The sequence below is a fragment of the Uloborus diversus genome, chromosome 10 (genome assembly GCF_026930045.1).
Source record: "Uloborus diversus isolate 005 chromosome 10, Udiv.v.3.1, whole genome shotgun sequence".
Lineage (NCBI taxonomy): Eukaryota > Metazoa > Arthropoda > Arachnida > Araneae > Uloboridae > Uloborus > Uloborus diversus.
The window spans coordinates 102627057-102649473 of NC_072740.1; the positions used below are offsets into that span (position 1 = coordinate 102627057).

At 33.9% G+C, this 22417-nt stretch overlaps 1 protein-coding gene across 1 annotated transcript in view; it reads left to right on the forward strand.

Annotated features, from left to right (window-relative positions):
- LOC129231240 (tumor protein D54-like) overlaps positions 1 to 22417 on the forward strand; it is a 77757-nt gene that overhangs the window by 18604 nt on the left and 36736 nt on the right. The window contains exon 2 of the mRNA XM_054865515.1: positions 2195 to 2250. Coding sequence (XP_054721490.1) covers positions 2202 to 2250 — 49 coding nt within the window. The 5' untranslated portion in view covers positions 2195 to 2201. The remainder of the gene's footprint in view (positions 1 to 2194; positions 2251 to 22417) is intronic.

Here is a 22417-nt window from a genome sequence, read left to right on the forward strand (position 1 = left end):
CTTTCGCTTAGGTACGAACCCAGAAAGAAAGAATTCAATTGGACAAGGATTAAGCCGAAGCTGAAACAAAAAGAAAAGAAATTGTCAGTAACCGTGAACCGCAAGAAAGGAAAAGCAGAATGGAAAACCATGAAATAAGATAAACAGAAACAAAAAATATTCGAAAAAAGGAAAAAATAAAGATAAATAGAAGAAAATTAGGGGGGGGGGGGGGTGTCAATCAAGACAAAATAGCAAAAATAAACAATGGAAGATAAAAAAAAAAAAAGAGAGGGGGGGGGGGAATGGGGAAAGGACAGTATTAAAGATATGGGAGCCAAATGTTAGAAAAATATGGAACTGCACTAAGATCGTTAACTAAGTTAGAACTGTTCCTCAAAATATGAAAGGATTCCCAAAAGTCAAGATCTGATGAATTGGGGCATTTTTGGATAATCCGTTTCCAATTCCAGGTGGTGTTCTCTCCTATTAATAAACTTTCATTCTCTTCTCTTAAAGATCCTATTCACCCTCTTAATTGTTGTGGAATTTATAGAATTAATTGTAGTTGTAAACTTGCCTATATTGGACAGACTCGGCGTGCTTTAAAAATTCGCTTGAAAGAGCATCAAAATTATGTGAAAAAAACAACAGTTAAATAAGTCTAGTATTGCTCAACATTGTTGGGATTCGAATCACTCTTTTGATTTTAACTCTTTTCTGATTATCCAAAAATGCCCCAATTCATCAGATCTTGACTTTTGGGAATCCTTTCATATTTTGAGGAACAGTTCTAACTTAGTTAACGATCTTAGTGCAGTTCCATATTTTTCTAACATTTGGCTCCCATATCTTTAATACTGTCCTTTCCCCATTCCCCCCCCCCCTCTTTTTTTTTTTTTTTTAAATCTTCCATTGTTTATTTTTGCTATTTTGTCTTGATTGACACCCCCCCCCCCTAATTTTCTTCTATTTATCTTTATTTTTCCTTTTTTCGAATATTTTTTGTTTCTGTTTATCTTATTTCATGGTTTTCCATTCTGCTTTTCCTTTCTTGCGGTTCACGGTTACTGACAATTTCTTTTCTTTTTGTTTCAGCTTCGGCTTAATCCTTGTCCAATTGAATTCTTTCTTTCTGGGTTCGTACCTAAGCGAAAGCTCCTGACCTTTGCTTGCATTCCTATTGGTTCCTGATCGGTTTATAACTTTGTCATTGGTGTTTGGCTAATCCGCTGTTTTTATCTTTTAAGCTGCTTGCTTATCTGCTCTTGGCTTTTGTCGGATGTCTTTTCATCCATAAGCTCATTATTTTTGCATTGAAAAAGGCGTTCCCTGTAACGCCGAAACACGTGTCTGCTGTAATTTACAAATTTGTGCTTCTACTTACGTTGTTTGGTCTGACTTTACTATTCAGCACAAAGGTATTTATTTATTTTATCTTATGTTAAGACATCTCTAAATCATATTATACTTCCCTGACATTTTCTAATTAATGCTTGGTGTTTTGGATTCAAATTTTAATCTTTAACATGATGTCTTAAAAACATTAATTGGTGAGTAAAATTTCATATCAATGTGTTAAATCACTTTGCTTTTAATCTTTTATTACATGAAATTCACATGCATAGCATAATATTTTCTTTCTTTCTTTCCAATGGGACTGTATATAAGAGACCCACTTCAAAAGGCGTCTGGGCCATAACCAGACCTAGTGCGCTCCCCAACAATGCATCAGTCTTTCGTGTGTCACCGTTAGGGCGCTGATGCATGACACAGTAGTGTTTTTGACCCCCAGTTTCCACCAGGTGGACGCACCTGGGCTCTCATTTGATGAGAAACTGCACTAGGAATTTAATTTAGCCGAGGGATATTCTAAGCCAAACGAATACAACAAGGAATCTTTTACATGCCGCATAATCATACGACATGGGCGCTGAAGATTTTCTGCATCTCGAAAATACACCGAATGGCCACCCAGGTCAGAACCTGGGTCCCCGTCGTAGGAGGCCAGCACCTAACCAGCCGGCTGCATAGCATAGTATAACTTCCTCTTGTTTACAATTTTCTGTGATCCATCAAGTTTGTTCTTCCTTGGCTTACAAGCCTTGAAAATATATGTTATTGAAAAAGCCTCAATTCTTATACTGACATAGCATTTGCAATTTTTTTTTTTTTTAAAACCTTTTTACTCAAGTCAGTTTTATTAATTTTTCAGATTCATCATGTCTGTATCACCTCAAGCTTCTGATGATAAAATGTATCCAAATATTGGTATGTTTTATTTATTTATTAAGTAGATTTCCCCTTAGTGTTTTTTTGGGGGGGGGGGGGGGTCAGCTGCAATGCCGGCTGTATTAGTTTTGCCGCCCTAGGCGATATTGGCAAGTGCCCCCCCCCCCCCCCACCATTGAATAATAATATTAGTAATAATAATATGAAATAATAATATATTAATAAAGTAAAAATAATTAGTGAAGTGCTTAAAATTAAAGTGAGTTTCTAGTTAAATTCCAAAATGGGTTTTGTATATCCAAGCACTGATACACACTATGAATTATCCTTTTTAGTATTAAAGTGGTGCATCTTATGTCATTGAAACAGATATCAGTATTTTCAAAATATTTTTAAATGACGCAATTTGCCGCCTCTAAAATTAAGCTAAATTTATAGTTAAATTCCCAACTACGTCTTGCATATCCAAGCTCTGGTACACACTTTATTTTATTATTTTTTTTTTACCATTGAAGATAAGAATCATATACCGCTAAAACAGATATTAATACTTAAAAAAAAAAAAGTTCAACTTCGAAATTTGCCGCCCCTAAAATCTGCCACCCTAGACGGCCGCGCAGGTTGCCTATCCTAGGAGCCGGGCCTGGTCAGCTGTAGGATTGATAGATGAAAATTTGTGTTAAATTTTTAAGGTATATTCATTGGTCATAGCTGCCCTATAACTTCTATATTTCCTATTTTGAAAAAATAAGTAATTTTGTCTAATTATTTTTAAAAGCTTAAGAGTCCTTTTTTTTAAGCTGAACAAAGTCTACGGGTGCCTGATAGTTAACACCTTCGATTTCCCTAGGATGTATTAGTAGTATAGTCATAACAAAAAGTTAAGCTTCTTTCCTCTGAAATTTAACTTGTTGGCCCTTGAGTGCAGGTCGAAGTTCAAGGCCGCGAATATGTGGTACTAAATATATGATTGTTTTTCTTCAAAAGCAATGAATGACCAATGCCATTTTTTTCCAAATGTGGATACTACTTGATACTAGGTACATGCTAGCATAAATAATTTGATGGCTCACTTTCGGCGTTTAGGGCAAAGGTCGATTGAAAATGGTATTTTCGTTACTTTTTTTGCCTTTTTTGTGTCCAGATATTGCTAAAGCCTTGAGTGATCCTCGAAAGTAAGTATAGGATGAATTACTCACCATAATATAGTACTCAGAAAAATAGAAAATAACATGTGTTACTCTTTGCTTTAGTAGTTAAACGGTCTCAAAGTTGATGATCTAAATAAAAAAAAGTCAATGTTCTGGGTCAGTAACTCTGTGCGCAACGAGTCAATAACTTTGTGACACAGCTGTAGTTATAGTGCATGTGGTGTGGTGTAGTTAAAGGTCCAGGTTAGAAACCCATGGCAACTTATCAACTTTTTAAATTATACGGTGTAAAAGTTGATAATTTGAAAAAAAAAAATCAAAAATTTATATCAGTTATTCTAAAAGGCCTGTCAATAACTTTTAGCAAGAGCTGTAATTATACTCTACGTGGTGTAGTTTTATACTCTTGTCAGAAACCCATAGAATCTTTTCAGAATTCTTAACTGAATGGTCTCAAAAATCATAATTTCGGTATAAAAGAGCGTTTTTTTCGCGAGTTTACATGCGTGTTACACAAAATCTAATTAGCTCAAACTCCTAAAAATACTAGAACGTATCAACAGCCAAATGTAGTTTAAGCTCCCAAAATTTCATGCTTCCAGTGTGATAACATTTTCTGCAAACTTAACCACAACATGGCAATTTGTCTCACAAAACTGATTGGAGTACTATTTTTGGAGATCCTAGACCCCCAGGATTCCGATCTCGAAAGCTGACAAAGGCGTATATAAGGAGGAGGGGCTGAGCACCCCCCTCCCCCCTTAAAAAAATCTGGAAAACAAAATTAAATAAATGTAGTTATTATTTGGTCTTAGTTTGCTCACAAAAAGTTTCCAAACTTCAAGCTAAAAAAAAAGAGTAAATAAATAATTGATAGTGATAATAATAATTATAATACGTTAAGATCAGAGATTTCCGAACTGGTTGCCACAGGAAGAGATGAGAGGTGCCGCGAAATTTCCATGGTAACAATATGTATATAAAACTGGAGTAGGATGCCGTGAGAAAATTCTAAAGGGTGCCGCGAATCGTTAAAATTTGGGAACTTCTGCGTTAGAGGGCACCAGGCAATGGCGTTCAGAAGGGGTCAGGAGATTCGTACCCCTAACTCAAGAAAAGAACGCGTCTTGTTAAAGCAAAGTTATTTTAGCAAAAAGAAAGGCTAATAATTTTGGGAAAATAATCTCAGTTCTTTCAAAAAGAAATATTTAAATTAAAATTTTTTTAACAGATACAGATTATTGCTTAGCAAGTTAAGTTCCCCTCTCTTTCTTTCACCCCCCCTTTTCCCCCTACTCAATCTTAAAAGAAGAGTCTTCAAAATATTTCTCTCCTTAACTCTCATCCTCTGCAAGAAATTTTAAATAAGTTTTAGATGTTCAGCTGGAGTAATAATGGAAACTGATCGTCTAAAAACGCATTTATTATTCAGGCGTTTTACAGGCATCAATTTCAAAACATTTCTGGAGCAGGGTCCCTACGAAGCAACATTTTCTCACTAAGGTTACTACCAAAATTAGTCTGCATTTGTGCCTTTAAGATTTCAATTTTAAAAAATTTCGGACGAAGATCTCCTACTGCTCCCGCTAAACGTCTTCAAAGATAACCTGAAATCGGAGGATTCTGGAACTCTTCCTTTTCAGAAATTGCCTAATGTTGGAAAAAATTCTGAATTACTTTTGAAAAGAAAATGAAAATTTTCAAAAGTGCTGACTATTGATCAGGTAATTACGTCCAACACATCATATTTCTCTCATCCCCCTCCATTTTTTTTCTTTTTCCTAGTCGGTCTAAAAATAAGAAAGTCTTCAAATAGCTGCACTTTGCAAGCCCTCTCCCCCCACCAAAACTATCAAAGAGCTTCTCAAGCCAAGTCACGTTTTCTGGCTTCATTGTCGAAAAATTTTCAGGAGATAATTTACCAAACGGCTTGCCTTCTAAAAGCATCGGAAATAATTCAAGATTGCTTTTCTAGAGCTTCATTTTTGAAAAATGGCCGAATCCTTAACGTTACCAACCTCAATCGCGTTTTTAAAACTTGTATTACTGAACAACTTCGGACGAAGGCCCGACTGCTCCCTCATGAAATCTGAAAATGAAAAAACAACGAATTCGAAAAATTTAAGGTCGAGAGCGTTTAAATCCCTCCACATAGTACTACTGAATATCTCATTGAAACTTCGTTTTTTAGGAGTTCAATTTCGGAATAGTTTTGGGGAGAGCCCCAGAACCACCCTGCCCCTAACATCATCGAAGTTTCGAAGTTAGTCTGAAACTGCGCTTTTAGAAATTCAATTTCGAAAAACTGAGCGGAGAGGTGATCGATTTAGCTCTATTTAAAAAAAAATCGATCGGGTCTACTTCAAAAAGTTCCATTCCTTTCAGTACCCTAACGTTAACATATATACCTATAATGTCGTTTTTAAGATTTCAAATTTTTAAGAGTCATTTTTTTTAAAGCTGGACAAAGTGAATGGGGGCTTGTTAGTTGATATCTTCAATTTTCCTGAAACTTTCAGGACATTTTACTAGTATGGTGATAAGAAAAAGTGAAGCTTATTTTCTCTCTAATTTGACTTGTAAGCCCTCGAGTGGGGGTCAAAGTTTAGGGTCATGAGAAAAAAGAGCTAAACATATGAATGCTTTGCTTCAAAAGCAATGAGTGAACTAAATCCATTCTTTTAAATAAGGATACTACTTGATACCAGGTACATGCTAGCATAAATATTTTGGTGGCTCACTCATGGATTTGAGGGCAAAGGTCAATTGAAACTGCTACTTTTTTTTACTTTTTTTGCCTTATTTTGGCCCGGATATCTGCTAAAGCCGCGAGTAACTCTCGAAAATAAGTAGTATATGATTAACTACTCACCGCAGTATAGTACTAAGAGAAATAAAGAATAGCTTTCGTTTCTCTTGGCTTTATGATTTTTTTAAAATGCCCAAGTTTAGAGGTCAATAACTTTGATCGCGACGGGTCAACAACGTTGGGATACAGCTGTTGTTATAGTCCGAGTGGTGTAGTTTAAGGTTCTCGTTAGAAACCCATGGCAACTAATCAACTTTTTTAACTACGCGGTCTTAAATTTGATAATTTGAAACAACAAGAATCAAAGTTTTAGGTCAATTACTCTATAACGCCTGATTCAATAACTTTGAGCAAGAGCTGTAATTATGCTCTACGTGGTGTAGTTTTAGGCTCATGTCAGAAAACCATGAGATCTTATCATATTACTTAATTAAACGGTCTCAAAAATGATGATTTCAGCATAAAAGTACGTTTTTTCACGAGTTTATATGCGTGCTACTCAAAATCTTATGAGCTCAAACTCTCATAAATGCTATAACGAATCAACAGCCAAATGTACTTTAAGCTCCTAAAATTTCATGCTTCCAGTGTTATAAAATTTTCTGTAACCTTGACCACAACATGGTAATTATTCTCACAAAGCTGATCCGCCGTTTTGGAGCACTTTATTTTGGGGATCCTAGATATTTATGATTCGGACCTCAAAAGCTGAAAATTTGCATACGTTAGTTTCAAAAACATCTCTACACCTCTATAAAATTTCATCCCATTCGGGGATGATCGAGCAGGGACAGTTTGAGAAATTTAGGTCAGTTGACGTGTATTAACCGTGGCATAACATTGTGACAATTCACATGCCTCTTTTGATATTTTCGACTTTATAATGATCATAAATCAATGCTATACTGTAAGAAGAGGATTGCAATTAGGTAAGAGATTGAGTTCATAATTACAGTAGAATTTTCATATACACTACTTAGTAATAAACTTTTATAATTAAACAAATTTAATAAATAAGGCTCAGAAGTAAAAATATAAATATAATGTAAAAAAAAAAAAAAAAAAGAAAACAGGTTTGTTAGACAATAACAAAAGATGCAGGTAAAATGTGCATAATGATTATATCAGAGTGATTCTACGTCAACTGACATGATTTTGCAAACTGTCCCCGAATGGGATGAAATTTTATAGAGGGGTAGAGGTGTCTTTGAAACTAACCTGATGCTAATTTTCAGCTTCCGAGAGCCGAATCCTGAGGATCTAGGATTCCCAAAATATAGTACTCCAAAATGGCGGATCAGATTAGTGAGAAAAATTGCCATGTTGTGGTCAAGGCTACATAAAATTTTATTACACAGGAAGCATGAAATTTTTGGAGCTTAAAGTACATTAGGCTGTTGATTCGTTCTAACATTATTTATGCGAGCTTGAGCTCATAAGATTTTGAGTAGCACGTATACAAACTCGTGAAAAAACGCTCTTTTATACTGAAATCATCATTTTTGAGACCGTTTAATTAAGTAAAATGATTAGATCTCATGATTTTCTGACATGAGTCTAAAACTGCACCACGAAGAGCAGTTACAGCTCTTGATCAAAGTTATTGACTCAGGCGTTTTAAAGTAATTGACCTAAAACTGTGATTCTTTTTGTTTCAAATTATCAACTTTGAGACCGCGTAGTTAAAAAAGTTGATTAGTTGCCATGGTTTTCTAACCTGGACCTTAAACTGCTCCACTCGGACTATAACTACAGCCGTGTCCCAAAGTTGTTGAAGTTATTGACCTTTAAACCTGTGCATTTTTAAAAAATCAACGACTTTGAGACCGTTTAACTACTAAAGCCAAGAGAAACAAAAGCTATTTAACATTTTTCTTAGTACTATACTGTGATGAGTAGTTACTCATATACTTCTTTCCGAGGGTTACTAGCGCTTTAGCAGATATCTGGGCCTAAACAAGGCAAAAAAAAAAAAAAAAAAAATAAAAAAAATAGCAGTTTCAATTGACCTTTGCTATCAAAGTCAAGAGTGAGCCACTAAAATATTTATGCTAGCATGTACCTGGTATAAAGTAGTATCCTTATTTAAAAGAATTGGCTTGGTTCACTCATTGCTTTTGAAGCAAAGCAATCAGATATTTAGCTCTCTTTTTTTCACGATCTTAATCTTTGACCCCTACTCAAGGACAAACAAATCAGTTTTTTAAAAAAAGAAACTTCACTTTTTCTTATCATAGTACCACTAACACATCCTGAAATTTTTACGAAAATTGAGGACATCAACTATTAAAAGTGTCCAGCTTTAAAAAAAATGACTTACAATTTCCGCAGAAGGCCCCCGCATTTTTCCTCCCCGTTGCATCCCCGTAAAACGTATAAAATTACGTTTTTAGGACTACATTTTCCAAAAATGTCCTAGGGAGAACCCCCGGACCCCCCCTTCCCCCCATCAGAAGCGCTAATTGTTTGAGAGTTCCCTCACTTTTTGGTTGTGCCATTGGGTGACAGTAAGAAGTCCTTGCCCCTCCTCGAAAAAATGAGAAGATCAAGGCACTGTTGCTCCCCCCCCCCTCAAAAAAGTTGAAATTACAAGAAAAAATGGGATAGAGGAGTTGATCTTGGTTATATGGGCTCCCTCCAAAATACGAGAGCAAATCAAAAAGTCTGTGTGCCTATTTTTTTAAGTCAAAATACGGTTGTGAATACAAAGCAAACATATATTGTACATTTCCAACAGGCTCCGAACCCATCTAAAACTCTTCTAGATCGTAGCTTAAGCATCGACACGTCCACCATCTTGGGACTAAATGCTGCTTTCTTCCCTTGACTGCTTTAATGAAGTACCGTGTTTTGCTTTTTGATTATGGATTAACATGGAGTAAATAAGAAATCACAATCAAGAAGCGAAACACGCTACTTTACCATTGTAGACGTAGGAAGAAAGCATCATTTTGCCCCAAGGTGGAGGACGTGTCGTTTTAGACCCCGCTAGGCTATTTCTAGTCTATTGATCAATCCCCAGTGAAGATCAATAGCCCTTTTAAAGCTATTTACACCCCTTCTAACTGTATGCAATCAAGCTGTGTATATGCTGAAAATTTCAATGCTGTTAGGCTTAAATTTGCAATATTGTTAGGCTTAAATTATATGCATTGAATTCCTCCCAAAAGTGTTCGTACACTTTCAGTTCAATGATTTAAGTATCTATCCAGTAAAATTGATATTTCAGACTATGTATTTAATAATAAAAACTATAATTTATTCTTATAAGAAAACTAGATTACATGAAATATTTTTAAAACATAGTAAAACTTTGTTTTTAAGAAATTAATAACCAAAAAGCTTCAAAAACAATCTTACTCACGTCATCGTACACTTAAAAAAATATCTACATTTTAGTAAATATTCTAATTTTTTATTAAATTAATATTCGATAGGATATTGTTTTCAATAGGTTTTAAACGTCTTGGAATGGATTTCACTATTTTTTTCTCACTTTGTAATTTCTGTATAAATGTTCATCCATTCTTCGATTATTTCTCTTTTTAACCGACTTCAAAAAGGAGACGGTTATCAGTGCATACACGTATGTTTTTTTTTTTTCTTTGTCCACTCACTGCGTCTCACCTAGTGAACCGATTTTGATGATTCTTTTTTTAATGGATAGGGGATGGTTCAACTTAGGTCCCATTACTTTGACAATATTTGTTCATTAGAAAATAAGTTATGGGTAAAAAACCGTCAATTTCATGCAATTTCCCTATTCGGATCCAGACTATGGATTTGGGAGGGGAATCTTTTTAGAAATTATGTTCATCGAGGGTACATGAAAGGTATTATGTTTTTGAAATTACGGTAGAATCTCGTTTATCCGGCTCTCGTTCATCCGGAACAAATTTTCTGAAAAAACATTTTTATCGTTACATAAATAACAATTTTAAATTACGCTAGCAATAACATGACTATGATACGCCAAACGTTCGCTTTTTCTTTTGTTAAATGAAAAGCTAATGTAAAGATTTTACAATAAATGACGGTGGTCTGAAAAAAAGTCGGTCCTTTGAGAAAACTCCAGAACGTCCGTCAAAAATCGCAATTTAGGCCTTTTTTTTTGGTAACGTAAATGGAAGACAGGGAGCAGTGATTTTCTGTCGAAATGTTTTTAAAAATTGAAGTCACTGCTGACGTTATGGAGTCGAGGGCCAAGTTGGTAGAAAGAGCGCAGAAAAGTGAATCTCTTTTGGAAATGATTTAGAAATGTATTCTCTATAAAAATGCATTTTTAAAGTTATTTGTGGTGATATTAGGAAAGGATGTGGGAATCGGGGGGTTTTCTCAGAAATTTTGGCAGAGCAAAAGAACGAAAAGTGAAGTTTTAAGCTCTCTTTGGTCTCTTAAAGAGATCATGACATACCTTTGGCACCACGCTCGGGCTCTATCGATACTCTTCGATTTGCCACTCGATACTCGAAACAAGGATCCTGCCTGGTTTACCCCAGACCCAGCAGTGGTCAGACTCAAGGTATTTTGGAATATTTTTGTTTAAAGATTTCCCTGGCAGTGATAATTCACATTTTTGGTCATTTACTGAACAGTCTTTGATAGGGTGGTTTAGCTGTGACATCAATTACACAGTCATCTGAGACAAAACCCTCAGAATCATCTAGGATTTTGGAAAGGGAACGTTCTTGGGCAAAATCATCTCAAATTAAACTTTTCCTCAAAAATTTAAATTTGCCGTAAAAACTTGAATGATACCTCATTTTAAAGGTGAAAGCTTGCAGATTTTGAAAATGTGTTGATAATGCTTATACTTGCAATAGATTTTTGATTTTAAGTTTATGTTTAGGCCTCTATCAATTGGTTAGAAACAGCAGTACACAAGAGTAATAAGTTAGACTACGTATTTAAAAAGGAAAATATCAAAGAAAATTTTTCTTTTCACCTATTTTATTTGCATAATGTTCAAAGGTTCTGAATAATTCAAAAAGTTTTTTTAACAATAGATTTAATATGTCTAAAAATGCTGATGAAGTTTTTTCTGAATTACTTTGTTACGTTCGTTACTAATTTCGGTTTTAAAACGATGCTATTAATTTATTTTTTAGCAGAAAACTCCCAAATCGTAGGCTTACTTTTTGTTTCAGTTGAATAACATTATACTAAAAAATTATTATTATTTGATGAAAATAATTGAGTAAATCAATGGTAACGGACGTACCAGTACGTCCGTTACCGAAATTAGGCATTCTTACATCTTCTATCTTTTAGATGGTTTTAGATTATTTGCATATTCTAAATACATAAAACTTTTGTTTTTATCAAATCATCTATCATTTAATTTCAAAATTAAAAAATAAAATAAAATGATCATATAAAAAAGTATATTTAGAATGTTTTTCTTTTTATGAATTAAAAAAAAGTAAGAAGTAAAAAATGTTGGTTATTTATCATAATAATGTTTTTAATATTTATTTAGACATTCTTGCTCTTAAAACCATTTTCAGTTCAAATTACTGAAAAAGCAACTAAAACCATCCTTAATTCATATGTGAGGTAAACACGGTTAAAGTATAGAAAAATCGTAAAGCAAAGTGCATGTGAACAAAGTTGTTTCACAGCTGGATTTCTTAAATTTTAAAAGTCAAAAGAAAATTACAAATGCTTACTGGACTAGTTCTTGAAATACTTGATATACTTAGATATGCATGGGTCCTATGTGCTAGTTTCCGACTGTTTAGATTATGAAAAAATTAAGAGTTTATACCTATCTCAGATATTGAAGGGTGGATATTTTCAGATTTAGTTTCTTCTCAGTTTAAACAAAAAATTTTTGATTTTTCTCATTATTTGAAAAATTAAACAATCTCAAAACCACTTGAAGGGTCATTCCATGTCAAATCAACACTATGATTCAGACATCAACACATGTCTCAGATTTTCATGATTTTTGTTATGCAGCAACATATCGTAGACTTATGAAAAATACCAAATTTCAGTTATGTAGCACAATTATTTTTGAAGTTATTAATTTTTAAATATTTAAATTTTTATGAAAAAATTTCCTGTTTTCTCACCTTTGGATGCCTAGAGGCTGGCCATATAGCAAACAGGCTTATAGGCAACCAGTGATGATATATACCTAAGAGTGGTCTCATTTTAAAGCTGTTGAATTTGGCTTTAATATGATATGCTACAAGATGGGGGTTATAATTTCAAAAAATTAAAATTTTAAAATTTAATTTTAAAATTTATTTTTTTTTAAAGTGGCAAATTTAAAATTTTCAAAAAATTATGTGATGTAGTTTGTTACATTTTAATACAAAAAGCAAAATGGCATAATTGGATCTCAATGGGATCAGGAGATGCAGGGCTTCAGAAATACAGATTTTGTGAAAAATATCATATTTAGTATGGTTTATTTTGAATAGTTCATTGAATGAAACAAGCAACACATTACAATGAAACAAGCAGTGGCTATTTTACAATTTTTAATGGAGAAAGGTCACATAAACACCAGGGAACCCACGTAAGAGCAAGGGCGCACCCCCTAAATATTGTGACCCCCCCACAAAATGAAAAATCCCCCCCTAAAAATTTCGATGGTGCCATGACCCCCCCCCCCCCCACAGGTGGACACCCTGAAGACACGTACCATTAAAAATCCAATGTTATGAATAACGTTTAGGGTCAACAAATTATTTCATGGAGACTGCAATCATTGGAAGATACCCACGCATCTGTTCATTTCCTTTTCTTGCATGGGACTGATTAGGTTTATCAAAAGAGTTAAAACAATCAATTTTTACTATCTTGTCAGTGGTATCCATCATGTACGAGTGAGGAATCAACAAGGAAAAGCACAGTGACCAAGAAATGGGTTGTGTTCTAAAGATACAATATAACAGGAAACATCAAAAGAACTTTGTACAAACAACTCTGATGCTGCACTGACTATAAATGAGTGGTTTTGTTTGTTTAATGAATCATCTTCCACCTTGTGAAATGGGTTTCCTCTGAGGGAAATCCCCATTTTATCTGAGTAAAAAGGGATTTCCTGGTACTTGTAGGCTAATCAGCTTTAGTTTTCTTTTAAAAAGAGTTTTCCAAACATGGCACTATGTAAAGTAATCATTGTGGTTTATTAATTTAATAGTGTCCTGCACACTGCATAGACAAATTAGTAATTAAAAAATAAAATTTTACTAATTTTGTGCATTATTTGCAAATTATGTGTATTTCTGAAGTCCTGTACCTCCTGATCCCATTGAGATCCCATGATTGAATTTTGCTATATGTTTTTGATGCAACAAACTACTTTTGAGAATTTTTTTTAAATTTAAAATTGCCACTTTTTAAAATATTTAAATTTTAAAATTTAATTTTCAAATGTTAAATTTTTTGAAATTGTAACCTTTATTTTGTGGCATATCATTTTAAAGCCCCATTCAACAGCTTTAAAATGAGACCATTCCCAGGTTCATATCATCACTGGTTGCCAGCCAGTAGGCATCCAAAGGTGCCAAAATATGAACTTTTTTCAAAAAAAAAAAAAAAAAAATATGGCCTCGTATGCTGAGTAAAAAGTTTAGAAACGAAATAATGATAAAAATACAAAAAACCCGACTGCGTAAAACCAAGAAAACTAAAACGAAAAACATAACCCAGTAGTTTAGAATGTCATTAAGTACTACTGAAAAACTATACCATCGAAATAGTTTTATAATCGATACATGCATAAGACAAATCATAAATTCAAAAGCAGAATAGAAGGATCAACAGTCTTGGCCCATTCAAATTTTACGCGGTTTCTTGAATGCTCAAAAAGGAATGAGCCCCGACTGTTGATCCTTCTATTCTGCTTTTGACTTTATGATTTGTTTATTAACCGACTTCAAAAAAGGAGGTTATGATTTCGTCTTGCAGCTTTTTATGTATGTTTTCGGATTATTCCAAGACTACTGGACCGATTTGAAAAATTCTTTTTTGTTTGGAAGGGTATACTTCCCAGATGGTCGCATGGTAATTTGGTTTGGATCTGATTAGGGGTCCCGGAGAAATCCAAGAAACTTTAAATTTCACACGTTGTGGCTACATAATCCATCTTACGCCACGGGCGGATTACGTCACTGGTCACGTGGTTTTGCCGGTGTATTTCTCACAGCTAAGGTTTTTCCTTCTTCTTGAACGATATTTAATTCTCGCGGCATGTGGATTAATTTTTCGCGACGCCGCACAGTGGCCGATTTAGGTGGACAAAATTGAAGTTCTAATTTCAGATATTTTTGTGTTGGATCTTGTTCTGACATGTCTGGAAGAAACGAAAATGACAATAAAAAGTTTCAGAGTTCGTTCGGTCACTCGTTTAGGAACGCGTGAATGAGAGTTTTTGACGATTTTAAAGGCGATTTTGACAAAAATTTTATACTCATAAAAGCTCATCTCCAGGCAGACCATGGTTTAATGTTCGTTTGTGGTGAATTTTCTTGGGTTATGTAGACACTGAAAAAGCTATTCCAAATTTTTATTAATTTTTTTAACCATCTACTTGAAATCGACGCATTTTTTCAGTCAAGTTTTTTAGCGAAAAAATTTTTACATCTGCGACTTCAATTGCCTCGAATCGACGAAAACCAGAAAAAACCAGAATGATTTTGCTACCAAAATTACCACTGAAACCTCCTCTTTCCAGCCATACTAAACTTTTTTTGCGCATTTTTGCGCTAGGTAAGCCCCTTTATTATTATTATTATTATTATTATTTAAAAGTAATTTCTTCATCTGAATTTTTAATTCTTTATTCAATTTTCCTCATTTTAAATAGATTTGTGAGAACTGTTTTTTTTACCACATCAAATAAATCAGAAAATGTTGCAATTTAAAAAAAAACAGTCAGTCATGCAGCATAACTAAATATGCGAATTTTCATCATTTTCCTTGTCTATCAAGTAAGTCGTTTCTGAGTGAATGTAGGGACTAATTTCTTCATCATGTGGGGTATCATGTTAAATGTATTTTTCTACTCTGAATCGATTGAGGACCATCCCCGTCTTCGTAGCTTGCTTCTAGACCGAGATAGAACCAAAAACGTACGAAAAGCAACGTTTTTCGACCTGTAGCGTGTGCTAGCTCCACCGCTATTGGACCTAGAGGACCCCATCTTCGAACTTAGCCTGTTCAATTACCTAAAGAATACGTGTAATTTTTTTCAGATTTTTAAATGCAAAATTGCGACCTGTAGTGCGCAAAGCTGTACATACATATATACATACATACATATATACATATATAGAGGTTTTGACAGAGAAAATTGACGAAATGGATCGACTTACAAAAATTGGATATTTCGGTTTCAACCGTGCGTCTTCAGCAAAGTGACGTCATACATATATACATATATATACGTGTATACATATATATATAGGGGAGAGGAGGGAGGATTGGGACACTTTTCACATAAATGATTCTTATTCATTATCCTCCTACTTAATTCATTAATGCAAAAGCTCACACAATAAACTTGCATATTATAACTACATTTTAAAAATATACACAATGTTTAAGCATTTTATTATTTTCACACTTGACTAATTACAAATTTCAAGAATTTTGTCCCATTAATCCCTCCTGGGTGGGAGGAGTGGGACACATTTGAAAATTACAGAAAAATTAGCGAATGTCATCATTAGAAAGGTCCACATTAAAAGAAAAACAAGACTGTGCTCTACTAGTCCCACCAACCAATTGTGGTGGCGGTAATTTCATGATAATATCTGTTTTATCTATAATGCAAACATTGTTAGTTATCTTGCAACATAGTTGGGGGGGGGGGGGGGTTTAGCAATTTGCTTATTTTTACTGACAACGGAAGGGGGAATGTTTGAGTGATGCTTACGTAAGACATTTTCAAAAATCTTAAATTGTTAAAAAAAAAAAAAATAGATAAAAATTTCAAATGGCTAAGTTCTTTTTAAAATTGTGATCTAAGAATTTTTCTTAAATAAGGAAATTAAACAAGCATTTTTTTTTTTAAAATTAAGTCTCAATTTTTTTTAATTGAATTTTTACTGTTAAGAAAAGTGGGGGGGGGGGGGTGCTATTAGCCTATGTTATTATTAAGGGGGGTTTGCGATTTGCATATTTCTGCTGACAAGGGGGAGGAGAGGTCAAAAATTGATAAAAACGTGCTTACATAATATTTGAACAGCCATTTACAGAAGGGACATATTTATGGGGCATGTCCCATTCCTCCCTCTTTGGAGTGTTCCATTCCTCCCTCTACACATTGCTTCTAAAAAATAACTTGTCACATAAACCATGCTGGTTTTAGGCTTAATTAAATTGCAGATAAGCATACATTATATACTGAAAATTTACAATGATAATATATTATGTTAGTTTTAACAAATTACATAAATAAAGAAATAAAACTAAAAATAGATTAGAAACTTACTTTGGAGGTGAGAAATTTAACTTTTTCCAACTATTAACTGAAACTTCCTGCTAGATAAAATGCAAGTATGAAACAAAAAGAAGCTATAAACAGGCCTTCTAGTGGTCAAACTGACAATAAAATAAAATGATTTATTTTGCCATAATTTTTAGCTGTCCCACTCCTCCCACTGTCCCATTCCTCCCTCCTCTCCCCTACATACGACAAAATCGTCAAAATTCACCATTCGATTCTTTGAGGTCTGAAACACATTTTGAGTTGCTCCGCTGACCAGGTGCACACCTTTTTGCAAACCTCGATCAATCGCAATAAGTTTATTTTCTGTAGAAAATTCGCTAAAAAAAAAAAAAAAAACACTAGTTTTAGTGATTTTGGAAGAAAAAACAAGATTTTTAGTGGTTTTTTTAGCGAAAAACATGGGAAGGAAGCATTTTAGACCTATGAACTAGGGTATATTCGTGATCAGCGTAAAATTTCCTGTAAGGCAGGCTCATTAAATAACTTTGTCCACCTAAATCGGGCAAATCGGCCACTTGTGCGCCGCCTGTTAATTTTTAACCATAGGTGTTTACTACGTAGCAAAGCAGTAAATTAGTAAATATATTTTGCTACTTTAATAGTTGAATTAATTAACATAGTATTTTTTTTACTAATAAATAACTTTATTTAGTCACATAAGTGTAAATTTTTTTTTTTTTCAATATTTTCAGTTTTTAAATATATTTATTGTTCAATTTAAGGAGAATTGAATATAGAATACTCCTCCCCCCGATGATTTAATTTAAATTCCTTATTAATACATTGTAACTGGTGTCTGATTTCTGAAGTTTGACTAGTATTCTAGATCTACTATTTCACGATGTCGCCAGTTAAATTAGAAATAAGGGTTATACTAAATTAGCAGGCTTCAAAAAAAGGAGGAAGTTCTGAACTCGACGGATTTGTTTTTTCCTTTGTACAATGTTCCATAAATACTTGAAGACACCTGTACCGATTAGGAAATTTCTTTCTTTGTTCGAAACGGGGTATACTTCCCCGGTGGTCTAATGGTAATCAAGGTTTGATGAAATCGAGGGCACTCTTCAAATATCATACTCACATTTAAAACGATTTGTACTTCATTAACTTAGTATATCGTCTCACTTAGTGAACCGGTTTTTATGATTTTTTTTTTGTTTAGTGGATGGGGGGGGGGGTCTAACTTAGGTTCCAAATCGTTGATTGACCCTATTTGTTCTTTAGAGAAAAATTATGGGTAGAAAACAATAAATTTCATGTAATTTCCATCACAAACGATTAAATATAAAAACCCATTGTTAAAAAATGCCATAAAACAAAGGTATTTACTTTCTTTGCCCATAGTTAAAGAAAGAACTAAAAAACATTATTATTCAGATTAATTATAATGAAAATTTTGAATTAAGGATTCTCTGAAGCAAACATAAAATTCATTCTGGTGGAATTTTTTTATCTTCATCTATAATGGAGCTATGTGAAGAAACAATGCGACTTTTATTACGAGTTACATGACACGTATTGCAAAACATAAATTAATTTACTATGTTACAATATTTAATATGTGTATCGTTGATCAAAAATCTATTTCAATGGTGTAGTTATTCAGTAGTTCTTAATAACATTCTAAACTACTGTGTTTTTCTTTTCCTTTTTAGTTTCTTTGGCTTTTACGCAGTCGAGCTTTTTGTTTTTTATAATTATTTTTCCTTTTACACTTTTTAGTTAATTTTTATTGACTTAGTTATTATGATAATGAGGACGATAAATTTTGCAATGTTGTCATTTTATCGAGAGAGTTTATACCGTGAGGATTATTAAGTAACTTACGGTGATCTATACTACTAATTATTAGTCTGTCTAGGGATCTAACCTCTGCTCAAAAACTATGTTTTATCTTTAGCAAAAATGTGCGAACTTAAGTAAATCACCGCTCGGTCTAAAGTAGTTCCTTGGAGCTTGTTCATAGTTACACCCCAGCACAATATCAATGGCAACATTTTTCGTTCCATTTTACCCTGACCTTGAAGTGCATACAATTCTGTTGTTTATGGTTCGATTCTGACTTCTACTCGAGGAACATTGTTTTTTATTGCTTTGTCATCAAATTATATATAAACAGCGTGTATTACTCTTGATGATGCGAGCTCGGAAATTACGCCAATTAGATGTTTCTCGCAAAATTAAAAAAGCCCATCTAAAAGGTACATGTCGAGAAACTCAGTCCCCTTAATCACGACAAAAACAAATGCAACATGTTAGAGATCAAAATCGACTTAATTATAATAGTCTTTCACCCACGACAAAGAAAAAAAAGTGTAATGTAGCAATGCGAAAAGAATGGCTAACTATCACAAAAGTCGGAAATCTGATCAAAATCGATTTAGTAGATTTAGTAATCTCATGAAAAAAACCCTGTTGTAAAAATTTCCTCGCCAAGAAAACCTTTAACCTTTCCGCACAAAAAAGAAAACCTGCATCTTAAACCCAAAAACCCTCAGCCATAAAAAGTTATGATATCTAGTTTGCTCGCCAAGTATCTGCCAAACTATCATCCGCCCTCTTCTCCTCTTTCATCACACCTACTTCCATTAGAAACTCCTCAAAAATATGAATAGATCCTTTAAATTGTTTATCTTGTTTGGCGGGAAGCTTTTTGCTCACCAAGCAACCACTTCACTTTGAAAAGCTTCCCGCCAAACAAGATAAACAATTTAAAAGATCTATCCATATTTCTGAGGAGTTGAAGGTGGGAGGAGGTTCTAATGGAAGTAACTGTGATGAAAAAGGAGAAGAGGAAGGATGATAGTTTGGCAGATACTTGGCGAGCAAACTAGATATCATAACTTTTTATGGCTGGGGGTTTTTGGGTTTAGGATGCAGGTTTTCTTTTTTGTGCGGAAAGGTCAAAGGTTTTCTTGGCGGGGAAATTTTTACAACAGGGTTGTTTTTGATGAGATATCACATCTTTTTGCATTGATATTATTACTTTGTATTTTTAGAATTGAGAACTTCAAGTCATAAAATTTTCAATTGAAACAACGCTCTTTTGTGTTTTTAAGGAACAATAATGACTAGCCTAATTTTACGTCAAGTTATTTTCTGCCTATTAAGATTCTATGTTCATTTTGCGAGAATTGGGCGGTTTAAATTTTATTGCAATTCTTGTATCCTTTCTGTTGCAAAGAAAACTTCTTTGATAACAAAATACTATATTTTAAATTACAGTGAAACCCCTCTATTACGGACACTAACGGGACAAACTTTTTTGTCCGTAAGAGAGGGGTGTCCGCTTTACAGAGGTTTTTTTAATTTAATTAACTTTAGTTATTTGTTTATGTTTTTTGAAATCTTAAATGAAATATGTGTGAATTCTACTCTTTCATATGCATAGATTTTTTTTAATTTACTAGTTTTTACCAACATATACATAATAAACAATTATTTTATCAGGTTAAATTCAAATATTACAGTTTTGCACACTCAAAGAGATTTAAATAACAGGTTCGCATAAAAATTACATACCTAATTTGTACTTTTAAAAAATTGTTCGATTGATGTCTGTTGATATGTTTTGATCGATGAAAGTCTTTCATTTTCGAAATGTATCTTAAGTTCTTGTACCAAGTCTAGTCCTTTAGGATCGTTGTGTTTAATTGAAAATTCCCTGAGTCCATCTAATACGCTTAAAGCTTCGTTAACATTTTTAATTGTTTTAACGTCTTCTTTTACGGACAGTTCATCTTCATCGTCATCCTCAACTGTATGATCTTCGTTAATTTCGCGCACTATGCTTGCAATTTCTGTTTCGCTTTCTTCAGTGAAAACTTGATCGTCGATGGGAGCATAGTCTTCAGCGGTCACATTTGTGAACCCTGCTTGTTGCATTAACGACTGCAAATCGGATCCATCATTGTCACAATCAACTTCGTTGTCAATTTCCTCTGTGGCAGATCCTTTTTTGAATCCAACGCGATTAAAGCAACTTACTATTGTTTCTTTTTTAACTTCCTTCCATGCGTGCTTAACCCAGCTGATTGCATCTAACACATCAATTGTTTTGGACAATTCGCTACTTGTTTTAGTTTCTTCCATTTTATTGATTAAATGCTTCATAACTAGTTGTCTGTATTGAATTTTAAATGCTTGAATTATCCCAGCATCCATAGGTTGGCATTTCGATGTTGTGTTTGCTGGCAAGAAGACTATTTCTATATTTTTCAAGTGAAAGTCTTTGGGATGGGAGGGCGCGTTGTCCATAAAAATAACAATATGCCTTTTTTCTCTCCCCAACTTCTTATCAAAAGTTACAAGCCAATCATATGACACTGGTTGTCATCCACGCTCTTCTATTTGAATACCAGTCTACAGGTAATTTTTTTATATCCAGTCCTTTAAAACACCGAGGTCTGGCTGCTTTTCCGATGACAACTGGTTTTAATTTTGTACCATCCATGCTGGCACCCAACAAAACTGTTAAGCGTTCTTTGGAGATTTTGCCACCAGAGCAGTTTTCTTTCCGTAAAGTTAAGGTTTTATCTGGCAGAGCTCTATAAAACAAACCGGTCTCATCAATGTTATAAATGCCACATGGCTTGTAATTTTCAATCAAACTAGGCACTTTCTCAAACCATTTCTCGCAAACGTCAGCATCCACATCCATGGATTCACCACATATTTTTTTAAAAACGATATCATGTCTCGTTCGAAAACGATCTAACCATCCATTGGAAGCTTTGAAATTTTCTATACCCATTTCAGTAGCTGCTTCTTTCGCCTTTTCTTGTAAAATAGGGCCAGAAATCGGAATATTTTTGCTTCTTGCGGACACAAACCATTTAAACACAATTTCATCCACTGCAAGGGCATTACTTTTAGGAAAATCTTTTTTCTTCTCTTGGTTTCCATTTATGAACCATTCTTTCTTAAACTTCTCTTTTCCTTTTAATATACAGCAAATTTGTGTGCGTCCCACACCAAACTTTTCAGCAATGTTCCGTATTCCAATTTTATTTTTTTCTGCGAAATCTATAACTTCAATTTTTTCTTTAAGAGAAAGAGTACGACGCTGACGATGAGTATTCAGAGCCATTTCAATGAGAACGATGAAACAACTGAATGCTTTTACCCTTAAGTTTACTTTATGATATTGCATTGGCTTTACTTTTACTCTCTATAAAATATTTTTGTTAGATGGCGCGTCAACTCGGCTCCACTTAGACACAACACGCCTGCTTGTTAGTCATCTGAAAAGGAACAAGGCAACGGGGGAGGGTGGGGGTATACAGACAGAAACTTGCAGAATAATCATTTTCTCTTTTCTTTTCTTTTATTTTTGACGATTTGATGATGTTTTTTGGAATGAAAAATGCATTTCGGTGTCAAGCTGAAAATTTTTTGCTACGCAGTAGATGCAAAGTAAAATTGCAAAGAAATATTTTTTTTATCTCCGTATAAGCTGGTCGACTTTGCATTAAATGAAGCCTTTCAATGGAGTAGCTATTTAATTCTCAAGTTTTAAATACTATCCGCAAAAAAGGATATATCAATGTAAATGACTTCGAAAAGGGTGTCCGTGTCCGTATTTGAGGGTGTCCGTACGAGAGAGGTTCCTTATACATTAGGTTTAATGTCTCTCTGCCGGGGAATTAAAAACTGTCCGCATAAGAGGGGTGTCCGCATTAAAGGGGTGTCCGTTAGGAGGGGTTTCACTGTATATTGTTTTCGAGTATTTTACAACTTCGCAATAAATTCTATTACAGTTTCTTTACTTGACAG